This window comes from Leptidea sinapis, chromosome 9 (assembly GCF_905404315.1).
Source record: "Leptidea sinapis chromosome 9, ilLepSina1.1, whole genome shotgun sequence".
NCBI lineage: Eukaryota > Metazoa > Arthropoda > Insecta > Lepidoptera > Pieridae > Leptidea > Leptidea sinapis.
In genome coordinates this window covers 12,238,390-12,252,960 of record NC_066273.1, presented here as the reverse complement: position 1 = coordinate 12,252,960, position 14,571 = coordinate 12,238,390, and the positions used below count along the sequence as shown (strand labels likewise).

Here is a 14,571-nt window from a genome sequence, read left to right as displayed (position 1 = left end):
TTTAAATGATATAAACTATTTCATAAGAAGTTATAAAAAATTAATATAATTTATCGTATATTGTATGCATCAACCTTTAGAGCTTGAATTCATTGTTTGTGTAAGGATGCTTCGTGAACATGATGGTCGTGATTACGGTCACAATTGGACGTAATTCCAGAAAAACGTTCCAAACCACAAGCACACGTTAAGAACACAAAACTGGTCACGTGATTCATAATTAACGGACTGGCAAAAAATGACAAAAATGTCACTCTTTAAATGACATTATGACTTAGGAGCCCAACCCACACGTATGGAATACACTAATATTTATTAAACTTTAAACACGAATTCCTTAAAATGTGATGTTTGTGGCTTGGAACGTTTTTTAGGAACAACGTCCAATAATTAGTAATTGCATCCAACAAATACAATGATTTAATAACTAAGAGGTCGACCTGGCACCACAAGCAGCACCCGTTCACAAGGTGACGCATGGACCAGCCATCGTTACATACAATCAATAGATACTATCTATCACATATATCGATACCTCAGTTCTAAGAGTAACTAACCATTTACAAAATGGATCCAAAAGAAAAGAGTTCTTAATGTTTGAAACAAAAGCATTCGAGATTTATGAAGAAATATTGGAAGTAATAACTAAACTGGATTCACTTATCGACTTGTTTCTTTATGGTAATGGTGAGTTGGTTACTGAATGGTAGACGTGAAGACAGACAGAAAGGACAAGAAAAGACTTGATACACTTTGCAACAGAGGTATCGACATAAATATCACTTAAAAACAGCCGTTTTAATTGAAATTAACAGAAGTTTCAGGAACTGATAAAATTACATTATTTTCCTGTACAAATACCATTGGACAGGCTGTTCCATATGTTTGACAGCAATTTTTGTGCCTATTTGAAACGCCACTCGCGAGTGTTCAGAGAACTAATTTTGACGTATGACAAATGACTTCAAGAATCAACGTAATAAAGTACACATTTTTTTCTAAATAGTTACCCACCATCTATCCATATTTACTAAGGTTGTCATCACTAGTTTTAGTACCGCAGACTCTCGCTACATGGCCAACAGCGCCAAAATGGCGAATATCATGACAGGCACAAAAGCACTTTGACAGCCGCCAGTCCAGTGGTATATAGTAGAGGTCCGTGCAACCGACACACATAATTTTGATGTTGTTTAAAATACTTTTAAATTTAGAGATTTCGTTCTAACTATACAATCTAAATGTATAGCGTCTGTCTGTTTTTAGTTTTTATTAAATAATTTTGTGATAAATAAACGTTTAATGACTCATTGACACCAATTGTAACATCTTTTTAAATTTTTGCCTGTCTGTCTGTCCTTAACTCGAGAATGGCTTGTTGCAAGTTGGTGTCTAGTTAGATCAAGTGAAAAGATAAGCTAATAGATTGTCCGCATTAAATTTGTAACTCTGTGTCACGGCCGAGTAAAAAAAGAAGGACTCCGCAAGTGAAGCACCGTTATGCTATTGTGTGTGCAACTACGGGGAATACTAGCTACACAATTTTTTTATTCCCTTAAATAATCATATATGGCCACAAATACTTATATAGTATCGTTTTTACACATTTTCACAACGCACGCCGGCATTTTTAAAATATTTTATTGAGACGCAAACTGATTTGTCACAGACGATGACAATTCTCATAATGTAATAAAACCTGTAGGATAATTGACAAGGATATGAAGTTTTGGAGAGACCACTAAAAATAAAATCAAAACCACTTAGATTAAAGCTATGATAAAAAGAACATTTCATATTAAATGTTTTCAAGAATCTTGAGAATCCTTGACTTATTTATTCTACCAGTAAACTCAGGTCATCACCTTGAACTCGGCCCAAAGGGCGTATAGCTAGCATTAGCTGCGCGGCGTGGCGGCTCAAACGAGTAAGGCGGGCGTTGTTTATTATTAATACACAACTTTCGCTTTTTCCGCCTATCGGCTTGTAGTGTAAGTGTGTGCGTGGGGTATGTATTTACACGTTAATCGGCTTGTTTTGGTGCTACACTGTTATGTAAGGTGACACGCAGTCCTTATTTTTTTACTAGTCTGTGCTCTGGGTACGTCCTTTCCTACCCATAGTGTTAATATAATTCATTGATGATGATTGGCTATGTAGTTAAGGTGTGACAGCATAACAAACAAGCTCATTTACCTAATCATATATATTATATTAAATATTTTGTGCTCTATTTTGCATTTTTATCGTTTGTGTATAAAAAACAGTCTGATAGTCGGCGATATTTAATATATATAATATTATGTACCTATGTGGGAATCTGATATAATTTATACGTCCAGATAGCCTGCTGCTGCTAGAAAATCGAAGAAAACAGGCCAGGTTTATTACTTTAGTAAGGGTGACAAGCTACGTCTTACACTCGCGATTTGTATGTCACTTTGTGTTAGTGTACGTGCATTGCTCAAAATAGAGGTTAACTAACAGAGCTTAATTTTTTTCGACGTTTTCACAGTCTATCTAGGACGTATAAATGATCCAAGGTGGGAATATAATATAATATGAGATCCGTTGGAATATAATATAAATTAAGACCTCCTTCCCTCTTATAACCTAGTAAAACGTAGTACGATTCAAAGTGATCTGGCAAGAGAAATTTATTTGGTGTATCGGCGTATATATTATGCCACCACAATGATTTTTTTTACATGGACAAATGGGAATAATATCAAACGACGTGTATAATACACGACATTATATATTATTCCCATTATATTACATAAATAAGGGTTCGTTCTGATTTCCGTTTAGAGTACTTTAGACCTATCGAAGCGTCGAATACACGGACATATGAATTCAATAACCGCATACACATTGGTACGTGGCGGGCGAGTATCGAACCGTGGGCTCTGTGGTGAGAGTTAACAGTTCAACCTATTGCGCCATCGACGCTTATATATCAGACTAGCTGACCCAACAGACGTTGTTCTGTATAATGTAATAAATAAAATGATGTTTTTTTATGAATTTGTTAATACGATAACATCAAGATTTATGTCGTAAAATCGTTTGAAAATATTCTTTAAATTTGTTTTCTGAACGACGCATCAAAGGAAAAATTTATATGTTCATATTTTTTTTCGAGAATTTTCATATTTGTTCACCTTTTAAACCTTCCCTAGACTTCCACAAATTATTCAAGACCAAAATAAGCCAAATCAGCCCAGCCGTTCTTGAATTTTAGCAAGACTAACGAACAGCAATTCATTTTTATATATATAGATTGTTGAAAATATTTTAAATTTGTGTCAATTCAACGGCTATCACCATGAGGTGGTAAGGCGTGTTTTGTCATTGAAATAAGCCTAGTAGAATATAAAGTAGAATAAGACTTCTCATAGTTTTAATGACAAACTAAAAAGTAAATAAGTACTTCAGCTAGTCGATCGCAGTCTTCCAGGAAGAATGTGAGGTATTTGAAAGAGATGTCCACGTCGGCGTCGCCGCCCTTCTCTCTGTGCTCCTCCACAGTGGCCCGACCTCCAGAGAATGCGTATTTGTTGATCTGAAACACAAAATAGAGTTATAGTCACGCGCTCACAGATTTAGGATGCAGCACGTATCGTAAGCATTATATGCTTTACATAGGCTGCACTAAAAGTATCGGGAATGGAATATTTCCACTGTTCCTGTCATATTAAAATATTTTTAATTGAAAACTCCTTGGTTTTAAAAATCGAATACCATTTATTTAGTTAAAAAAAGATTCTCGGTCTTGTCACAAGGTCTTGTCAAACTTGTTTAGTCGTTGAGAAAATGGAATTGACTGGAGAAAATTTTAGAGCGATGTTTATTATGACTTTCGAAGTGGTTTAACACAAAAACAGTGTGTTGACCGGATGATTTCTGAATTTGGTGATGAAGCCCCATCCAAAACCACAATTTATCGCTGGTTTGCTGAATTTCAACGTGGACGTGTCAAGCTCAGTGATATCCCCATCAAGGTCGCCCAAAAACTGCAGTCACCAAAGAAAACGTTGATGCTGTGCGTAAGCTGATTGAGGAAGATCGACATGTGACATACCGCGAAATTCAGGCAACTTTAGACATTGGCATGAGTCAAATACAAATAATCTTGTATGAACAATTAGGCGTAAAGAAGTTGTTTTCCCGATGCATACCGCATGGAATGGTTGCTTCAATGATTGGTTCCATCGTATGGAAAAATGTGTCAAATTTCGCGGAGAATACTTCGAAAAGCAATAAATACATTTTTAAATAGTAATGTTGTGTCACTTCCTTGATTCCCGTAATTTTCAGTGCCGCCCTCGTATATATATCTATATATACAAGCGGACCCGACACACGTTGTCCTGTACACACGTGTCAAATTTGAAAAATCGGTCCAGACGTTAGGAGGAGATCACTAACATACGTAGAAGAATTATATTTCGACTGTATTGAGAGTCTAAACCAATGTCAAATTCACTGGAACACTAAAAAAATCATCAAAATGGGTCCAGTCATTTAGGAGGTAGTTCAATAATTGTGAGTCTAAGCAATCCTCGAATCCACTTGAACACACACAGAAAATTTCATTCAAATCATTCCAGCCGTTTAGGAGGTGTTCACTGTCAACACACGTACAAAACAATTATATATCTTTATATAAAGATTATTATGTTGACATATACCTACCATAGAACTGACTATTTAGATTTTGGGTTAAATTTAAAAAATTTACGTGAAAAATGTCGGGTTAAAGAAATAAAAATGAGATGTTTGTAATTTTAACGCATAAGCCCTAATGTATAATACAACTAAAAAAATTAAAGATAAAAATTCTTGCTGTCCCGATAAGCGGGTGAAAAGTACAGAAAAATTATTTCCAATGATGATTTTACACATTTTAACACGATTACAATAAGCAAAATGAGAGGGTATGTTATAAGCATACCTGATATTTTGACCAAATAAAAAAAAGGCTGAAAAAGGCAGATTGAGTATAGATGTAGGTACCTTGCTCTTGATTTGTTTGGGAGTATCACTCAGGAATATGGAGGCGTTAGGGTCACTGGCAGACATCTTGTGCTGCGCGCCCTGGAGTGCCGGCAGGAAGGAGGCGTGCACCAGGGCAGGTTTTGGCAGCTTGAGGCGAGCGGCCACGTCCCGGGTCATCCGGAAGTACGGGTCCTGGTCGATGGCGCACGGCACCAGACATGGAACCTATAATATTAATTTAGTTCTGCAGATAAGTTTGTTCTATTCTTTATATTGTGGCTTTCGTGGAAAGGTCACCACATCTGAGTCAATGTCAGGTTGAGTTAGGCTACCAAGTAATGTTCTCCGGTGAAATGCACTGCAAAGATCCCGGAGAACCTCTCAAAAAGAGGAAATCTCTGATTTCGAGGAGGTTTTAGTGGGTATTACCAAACTTGGCCAACTTTTATCTACGTAGAAGATGGTCTAAGTGATTGAGTCCCACACTCCCTGTGCCACATAGTGCACAGGGGTAGTACGTAAATGTATTTCCTCCTCGTTAAAAAAAAAAGTAAATGTACGGTGTTTAAGAGCATTCCACCAATGGTGATGATGTGTTTTATACAACAGTTTTATTATTTTATGTTAAATCTGAAACAAATACACCAGCTGTTAGTATAATTAGAAAATGACATATTACAATATATAAATGTATGAAGAATGTTACTTAAAACTTAATCTATTTTTTCCTAATATATGATAAGTTTGTTGAGACCTAATTTAATCCCTAAAACATCATAAGAAAAGACAAAAAGGAAGAAAAAAAAAGTTTATTGACGTTAGTATACATTCTGATTATAGCGCGCCAAAAATGTGGAACGCTTCACGATTTTGCGTGTCGTCTTTGCGCAGGGGCCATGCTAATTTTCTCTATATCGTTCCAATTTTAGTATATGTACTGCCGAAGTTAGTAGTAAGATGTGATTTTATTTAAAATATTACAAAAGTCAAAAAACTATTAACATAATTTGCTAATAATAATCACAAAAAAGACGAATGTTTTGTAATAAAACTTATTACTTAGACTGAGTTTATGTTTTTTAAAGTGATAACCCCCACTTCTAGGATTAATACACAAATAAAATTTGAAAAAACAACAAAATTTTATGAACGACCCTGGACTCGAACCCACGACCTCCGGCGTTCCGTGCCGGTGCTCTAACCAACTGAGCTAACCGTTCGAGTGTCGTTTTGTTACAAAATCTTGTATGCTTTGTTCAACTCTCAGGTTGTGGCTTCATCTACAGGATCTACTTTACAGTTGATAACCTGCTCAACCCCAATATTTGCATATTAGGAAATTGACTTAAAATGTAGCTCTTGTAAATCTAAACAATTTTTTATGTTTTTTAAAGTGTTAACCCTCACTTCTAGGATTAATACACAGATAAAATTTGTTAATTAGCAGACTGGGTTGTACCAACTATCTTTAGCAATAACAAACATTTTGAAAGTAACGGTTAGGCAACAAATGAGTTGAACCATTTGACAATAATTTTTAAATGACATCATAACTTTAACTGTTAATCGTAACCATCCAATCTTCACCAGTTAAAACTATTGATAAGTTCTAAATAACGACTTGTCAAAAGTTACAAATAAATATTCGATATTGACCTTATATCTAACTTTTTAATTTAACTCTATGCCAAAGAAAACGATGGTGCAACACATTCCGCAGTCTATGTCCAGTGGAGGCTCCTTTGCACAGGATGCCGGCTAGATTATAGGTACCACAACGGCGCCTATTTCTGCCGTGAAGTAGTAATGTTTAAACATTATTGTTTCGGTCTGAAGGGCGCCGTAGCTAGTTAAATTACTGGTCAGATGAGACTTAAAACCTGAACGGCACTGCATTATAATGGGCAGGGCATATTAATTAAAATCATTTGAACATCCAGCTCGTCTCATGCCTTATTTTCATAAAAAAATGTTATTGACACCAGCTTATTTTAGTAAACTGTGCAAACATTTTTTTAAAGGAATAAACTGAACACACTTTCATTTTAGTGTTATCTAAATGTATAGTTGTAATACTTACAATTTTACCATCAAATATGAATGGAAAGCTGGTGGAGAAGGCGGGCGTCGCCTCTATGGAGGGGAATGTAATTTTCCCGATGATATCAGAATCCCCGAATCCAAAAATGCCTTTCACCTGGTTAAATGTTACACATTTCTGTACCCGCAACATATTCTGATAGAACTCTGGACACTTTCTGTAACAATAATAATAATCTCTCACTTAATAACTGGATAAAGGGTCAGTTACAGAAAGCAGCTGTTTTGGGAACGGCACGCATCGTGCGGAAGTTCCTCAGTCTGTCAACCCTAACCACCGGCGGAATTGTCGTGAACCAACGCCGGCGGGACTCTATCTTTTATATTTATATTTGTAATATTGTTTTTTATAAATATGTTATATATATATAAATGTAGAAAATAAGATTAAATTGTAATAAAGAGAATAATAATAATAATATTGACTCTTACACACAAATTATATTGCCCCAAACTAGGCATGCAAGATAATGGTATATTTAATACAACATACTTACTTAACATATATAAATACTTATAAACATTCATGACTCGGAAACAATCATCATATAAATATTTGCATCTACCGGGATTCCAGCCCGGGACTTCTACTATCTAATTCTTCTAACTCAGTACGCAGAGTCACTAACCACAGGGCTATTGGGCTATATGTTATATATGTAACAATCGATTTACAAGTTATTGTCAACGAGCGGACTCCCGCAATTTGCTACTTATAATGTTAAGTATTAAAGAGTTTATATGTATATTAGAGGCAAACAACAGGCAAAAGATGAGGCGATGAAGGGTGTTGAGGCAGCTACCCTTTGACATCTCGTGGGAGGCTTCTCTACGCTGGAAGGTACCTAAGTCGTATCAGTTCTCTAAACTGCAGCCGGAAATTGTTCCCACAAAGTGGCTGTGCGAGACAAGAAGTTCCTCCCAAAACGCATCGTTGTAGAATGCCAGAATCAACCCGAACAACTCCTCTGAGCACTCTTTGTGATAGAAGATGCTGAGAGAACTCACATCTTTATGCAACACCTGATTTTATTTTCAATTACAATTGAAAACTATTGACATTGAAACTCGCAACTAGAGACAATGTATCTGTGCGGTTTCTTTAATTTATCATGTAAAGAGCTAATCTGTGGAGTGGCTAAAACGACATAATTTATTGGTATTATGTCAAGAAGTTGCCTTGCAACTAAGTTTAACCATCATTTATCACAACAAAAAATATTATGACCGGATTCTACTGCATTTCATCATCATCATCATCAGCCGGAAGACGTCCACTGCTGGACAAAGGCCTCCCCCAAAGATATCCACGACGATCAGTCCTGCGCCGCCCTCGTCCAATGCATTCCGGTGATCTTGACCAGATCGTGGGTCCATATTAAGGGGGGCCTATATACACTGCGTCTTCCGGTATGTGGTCGCCATTCGAAGACTTTTCTGCCCCACCAGCCATCTGTCCGTCAAACTATGTGCCCTGTCCACTGCCACGTCAGTTTCGCAGTCATTTTGTCTATCTACTGCATTTACATAAAGTAATAAACATATTTCCATACCCAATAAAATCTAGGTCGTTAAACATAAAGGTATTAGCAGGGTCAAAACCCATTGCTATGATATCCTTAGCGTTGTTAAATGCCATTTGCCTTGCATCTTCAACCTTCAAGTCTCTCCACAACACCTTCTCATCATCAGTCAGTTGAATGATTAATGGGACATCAAACACATCTTGCAACCATCTGAAAGAATAATAAATTAATGTTCAAGTAATTTAGTATATTGTATTATTTGGATGCAATTACTAATTGTGATGGTAATCACGACCATCATGTTCACAAAGTATCCTCACACAAACAATGAATTCAAGCTCTAAAGTTTGATAGATCCAGATTTATGAACTAAATTACTAAATGAAAAATATAAAAATTTGAGTTGATCAAGGTTTATATATGCCATATCTACCTAACTGAAGCTATACAATAAATTTGTTTTGTTTAATTAATAAACCATTTTTACTCACTTTGTAAAAAGAAATGGTACTAAATGACCAATGTGCATTGTCTCTGATGATGGACCTCTCCCAGTGTACAGATAGAACTTTTTCCCGGATTCATACAAGTTCAGAATGTTATGAAGGTCCCTGTGTGAGAAAAATATACCCCTCTTCAAGTAATGATGTGCTAAAACAGTACTATATTTGTAAGATAATATGGATTTAATTACATGAATATATGTACAATATTCATTTTACTATCATCATCATCAGCCGGATGACGTCCACATCTGGACAAAGGCCTGCTCCAAAGATCTCCACAATATTTGTGCCCTCATCTAACATATGCCAGCAATCTTGACAAGATCATGGGTTCATCTTGTGTGGGGGCTTCCGTTACATGGTCGCCATTCAAGGATTTTACAGCCCCACAGTCCATCGAACTATGTGCCCTGCCCATTGCCACTTTAGGTTCACAATCATATGGGTAATCATGTCGGTGACTTTGGTTCTACTACGGATCTGCTCATTTCTGATTCGATCTCTCAGGGAAGCTCCGAGCATAGCCCTCTCCATTGCCCTCTGAGCGACCTTCTCATCAGACCCAGCAACCACATCTGCATATCGTATGTCATATTACAAATTTACAAATATTTTTATGCTAGATATATCAGCAGTTAGCAACAATCCCCAAAAAAATAGCTTTAATCAAACATTTATATACAGCCACTTAATAATATGTTGCCCTATCCATCTGAGTTCTATTCAAAACACAGATATACTATTAATTTTATGTATATTTAGTCTTATGTGGTTCATTGATTTTACCAAACCTGTGGTAGTCACTGTTAAAAAGTAAACTTACCTTTTTTACCAGTTACTTCTTCAAAGCGAGCAATTAGTTCACTATCTATTTTTTGACTGCCAAATTTTTCTGAAATTGTACATTCATTTAAGTATAGATCATTGATATATTTTGAATATTAACAAGATATTATTAAAATAATTATTACTTTAGTAATATCTGCTATATAATATAATTTTAATACATTTTTATCTTGTACATTTAGAGTTTTTTTTTTTAATTCTGACTAAAAAGAAATGTTGAGTAGATATTTAAGTCAAGGAACCAGTAATAGGTTCACTTTTCACTAAATTGTTATCTTAAAAAATGGGATCATTTGTGATTCAAAGTGTCAAACAGTGTTCATAAATGAAATATGGCACACCTGTTTTGAGTGTCTCGTTGGTAGTACATATCATCACTACTTATTATAAAACAAAGTCCTGTCTTTCCACGTTCCACCATGTCTGTCTGTCTGTCGTTCACAATAAACTCAAAAACTACTGCACCAATTTTCATGCTGTTTTCACCAATGGATAGTGTGGTTCTTGAGGAAGATTTTAGTATGATTTGTTAATATATATTTGTATACAGTAAAAAAACCTATCTGAGAGCTTCTAAGAGACGAAAACACTGTCTAAGCCATTTGAGATTTAACAAAATAATGTATGGTTGAATAGTGTAACTTATGTAGGTCTACAGACAAATCTTGGTTGGCATATGTCTATCTCTTTAGTATAACTTACTCTATCCATTTTATTTATAAAGGGGTAATGCAAAAGCTGTTTACACAAATACTATATTAATCCTTATCATTTTACAACTACAAAATATTATAGAACCATCCAGAATTACACTAGTTTTTCATTTTTAACTTATTAACTTTGATTAATCCCAAATACTTACATAATAATTATTTCTATTGACAGAACAGCATCTGCCGGGTCTGCTAGTGATTAAATATTCAAAGGGATATAAAATACTTACTTATAACCTTATCATAGTCAATTCCAGTTGCAGATTTACCAACAACAGTCCATGGATCAATAACATCATCATCATCTTTAACTTCTAGATTATTTACTTGATCTTCCAACTCTGTCATTGTTCTGAAATAAATATGTTTGTGATTATAATATCTTGATACAGTCAGAATCTTTCATAACAATATTGATTTACCACAAATTCTGGGGTTGAAATCTCTGATATTCATATGATTATATTAATAATTAATGTTGTATTTCCCTTTATATTTAATTGAGTTTTTAAGTACAAATAAATAAAAAATCATGAGATAGCAGAATAAATATATTTCTATATGTGTAATATACACATGATATATTGCAAATAGAAATATATTTATTTACCATATTGAGTGACAATAACATAACACTTGGTTAGCATCATGAAGCTACATCAGTTCATAAAGAGTATGTCAAAGCGACATACTCAGAAGAACTGATAAAAAACAAAACCCAGCCCATCTTTTAAATCATATGACAACTAAGCCTATATAATATAATAAAATTCTCATGTCACAATGTTCGTTCCCGTACTCCTCCGAAACGGCTTGACCGATTCTCATGAAATTTTGTGAGCATATTGAGTAGGTCTGAGAATCGGCCAATATCTATTTTTCATCGACCTAAATGTTAAGGGTGGTCCACACGAAATTTTATTTTTTATTTTTTTGACATTTTTTTGATTATGAGTCGGCATTAAAAAATACATACAACTTTAAATTTTCACTCATCTACCAGTTACTTCTGTATCGCGATTTTAATATCACCAATACAACATTTGCTGGGTCAGCTAGTATTTTATACATTTTTATGTGATCCTTGCAGATCCAGATAAGAAATATACACTATCTATATTATCTTAAATATAAACTACTATACTAAGCCTTATAACCAAAGCTTTAATATATTTCTTAAATTTGTGTTTATATTAATATTTATTATTATATTTTACTAGACCTAATTTATAATTTTTGCAGTGAAAACTACTTTAGCAGCATTGAACACTTTTCTTGGGATGGGTATAAAATTTAATACTTGCATCAGGACACATGACCTAATTGAAAACTTGTAAGACAGTTGTTTAAATTATGGATGAAATACACAGGAGGGAATATGAGCCACAGTACATTTTTATTCTTACTGGAGGAAGAAAATAAATATTAGCCTAAATCACTAATGAACACAGTAATTAGATAGAACCTATAGATACGGATATATTAGACTACAAGAATTGCAATGTGAATCTACTAGGAAAGAAAAGGATAAAAATTTAAAAACATTTTGATTGCTAATTATTTTTTGACCTAATCCACAGAGATAGAACATTATTACAATAATGAGACCATAACCTCAAAGTTTATTGGCACGTCAACACATAGATTTTAATGTACAAAATAAATACAAATTTTTATTTTACACACATTGTAACGATTTAATTTAAAAATACTACATGCCTGATTTTAGTCAACAATATCAAAATAAGTAATGTTTTAACTGCAGATCACAGGATTATCAAAATTTCAGTAATAGTTTATAAAATTAGGGATTTATTCTTATTATGCCTAAGCAAAAGAGCATGCTTATGAATATTACCTAAATAAGTTATTAATTAATAATATCACAATATCATAAATTGAATTTAATCTAACTAAATTCAAAAAATTACTGAAATATTTACATTTTAATTTTTACTCCTCAATTTTTTTTTTATAATTATCGGCTTTGGACGAATGTAACTAGTTTTTTAGCCAATTTTAACCAACTCAAGATTTCATACATTGTACAATTTGTTGTCTATATTAAATGTTTCATTTACAAATGGCCTTGCTGTAAATCTTACTACTCAACTGTGGAATATGTAAGAAATCAGTCAGCCTGGTACGATACAGCCACACAAAAATATTGTGAATAAATGGCATATTTCGCCTTTTCTTCCAAGTGACCACGAAACTGAACGTCATTCGATACAATTATCGACATCGAGCGTGTCAATGCTATTTTCTAGCTAGCTTTGCTAGCTAGAAAAATGATCTCGAAACGAGGGGATACGAGAAAGGAGGACTTTTTAGCGGCAGACGCACAAACTTATGTCGTCTGAAGGTTAAACTAGATTAATTTTTGTCGGACACATTCCGAGACTGCATAGCATAGTCTCGATAGACTCAAGTGTGTTCCGGTCCTTATCGACGCTATCCTGAAAGATATAAAACCGACTGGTGTAAATGGCAAACCCTGTGAATATCTATGCAGAAGAACCAGTGTGAGGGATAGCACACAGTCTTGTGGAACTCCCGCGCTTATGGGTATAAAGTCGGAGCATGCACCGTTGACAACATCATTGATGCTCTGTTCAGCTAAAAAGCTAGGGAACCATTTGCACAACTTCTCGGGAACCTCGTAGGATGGTAGTTTCGCTAAAAATACCACAATTATGCCACACTCGCTCGCGATAAAACCCAGTATCATTTTATCCTATGCAGGTAATATAAGTAATGACCCTCACATTTTATGGAGGTTCAGAAATATTTCTTTCAGTGTCTATTTTTAGGCAGAAACTCATTAAGTAACACGAAATTTATCAAAAAACGAAACTTATAAATTTTGCCACGAGAATTGATACTAGGATGACACATGATAATTTAATATATTTACCTACCTTTCGGATGATGATGATATGTAATCATCATCATCATCCGAAAGACACATAATATGTTTATTGATTTAATGAATTGCAAAATTTAGGTTTAAGTATAATGATTTAGAAACGAACTAAAGATACAGTTTTCACGACTTTCGCAGTCAGGGGTCCACCCATTTTGATTTCACCGTTGGTTAGTCTTATTAAAATTAATAAAAAACCATCTAAGTAATATACATATAATATACACTAGCCTTCAAAAGTAAGTATCACACTTTTAAAATTGGGATAACGTTTTAAGTTCACAAGATATACTTTCGAAATAAAAAGGACTCCAAAGAGAATTTAATTTTGTACATAAAAACTTTATATTCGGTAACATTCTTTTAAGAATTGGCTGAAAAAAAACTTCAAAAACAAAACCATTTTTTTTTCAAAGTGGACGTTTCCGAATTACAATTTTACCATTCACATTTTTCTTTCTGTTTAAAATTTTTTTCAAGATCGATGGGTCTTGTTTTAAAAATTTATGCTAAAAAGCACATACCATTTATTTATCATGCCTCTTTCAGTTGAGGAATGTGCTAGGATCATGGCTTTTCTGGAACTAGGCATCAGTATGCGTCGAACTGCAAGAATGGTGGGTGTTACGGTACGAACGGTCTAGAAGGTAAAGCGAAGGTACGAAGAGACTGGACACCATCTGAGGAGACCTTGTAATGGCAGACCCAGGTGTACCAATGCCCGAGAAGATCGTTATATTATTTCCACTGTGTTAAGAAATCGCCACCAAAATGCAGTTGAAGTCCAGCAACAGCTACTTCAGACCTGGAGGGACTACATTAGTGACAGAACAGTGAGAAGAAGACTCGCTGAAGCAAATTTGAAACCCCGAAGACCAGCGAGTGGCCCAAAACTCGAGAGACAGCATCGAGTAGCGAGACTGCGATACGCCCGTGAACACATACAGTGGGAT

At 34.7% G+C, this 14,571-nt stretch overlaps 1 protein-coding gene and 1 non-coding gene across 6 annotated transcripts in view; both read right to left on the bottom strand.

Annotated features, from left to right (window-relative positions):
• The window catches only part of LOC126966158 (tryptophan--tRNA ligase, cytoplasmic), a 373,239-nt gene that overhangs the window by 2,356 nt on the left and 356,312 nt on the right, over positions 1–14,571 (bottom strand). For 2 of the 5 annotated variants that reach the window (XM_050810112.1, XM_050810113.1), the window contains exons 2-8: positions 10,923–11,044; positions 9,957–10,025; positions 9,119–9,278; positions 8,655–8,837; positions 7,082–7,259; positions 5,020–5,226; positions 3,434–3,565 (exon numbers count right to left, since the gene is read on the bottom strand). In XM_050810112.1, coding sequence (XP_050666069.1) covers positions 3,434–3,565; positions 5,020–5,226; positions 7,082–7,259; positions 8,655–8,837; positions 9,119–9,278; positions 9,957–10,025; positions 10,923–11,040 — 1,047 coding nt within the window. In that variant the 5' untranslated portion in view covers positions 11,041–11,044. Of the gene's footprint in view, positions 1–3,433; positions 3,566–5,019; positions 5,227–7,081; positions 7,260–8,654; positions 8,838–9,118; positions 9,279–9,956; positions 10,026–10,922; positions 11,045–12,411; positions 12,657–14,571 lie in introns of those variants that run through there. The other 3 variants (XM_050810108.1, XM_050810111.1, XM_050810110.1) reach the window with 3 other exon arrangements.
• Positions 5,848–5,954, bottom strand: LOC126966290 (U6 spliceosomal RNA). Its single transcript, XR_007729709.1, has one exon. It is a non-coding gene; the product is annotated as a U6 spliceosomal RNA (small nuclear RNA).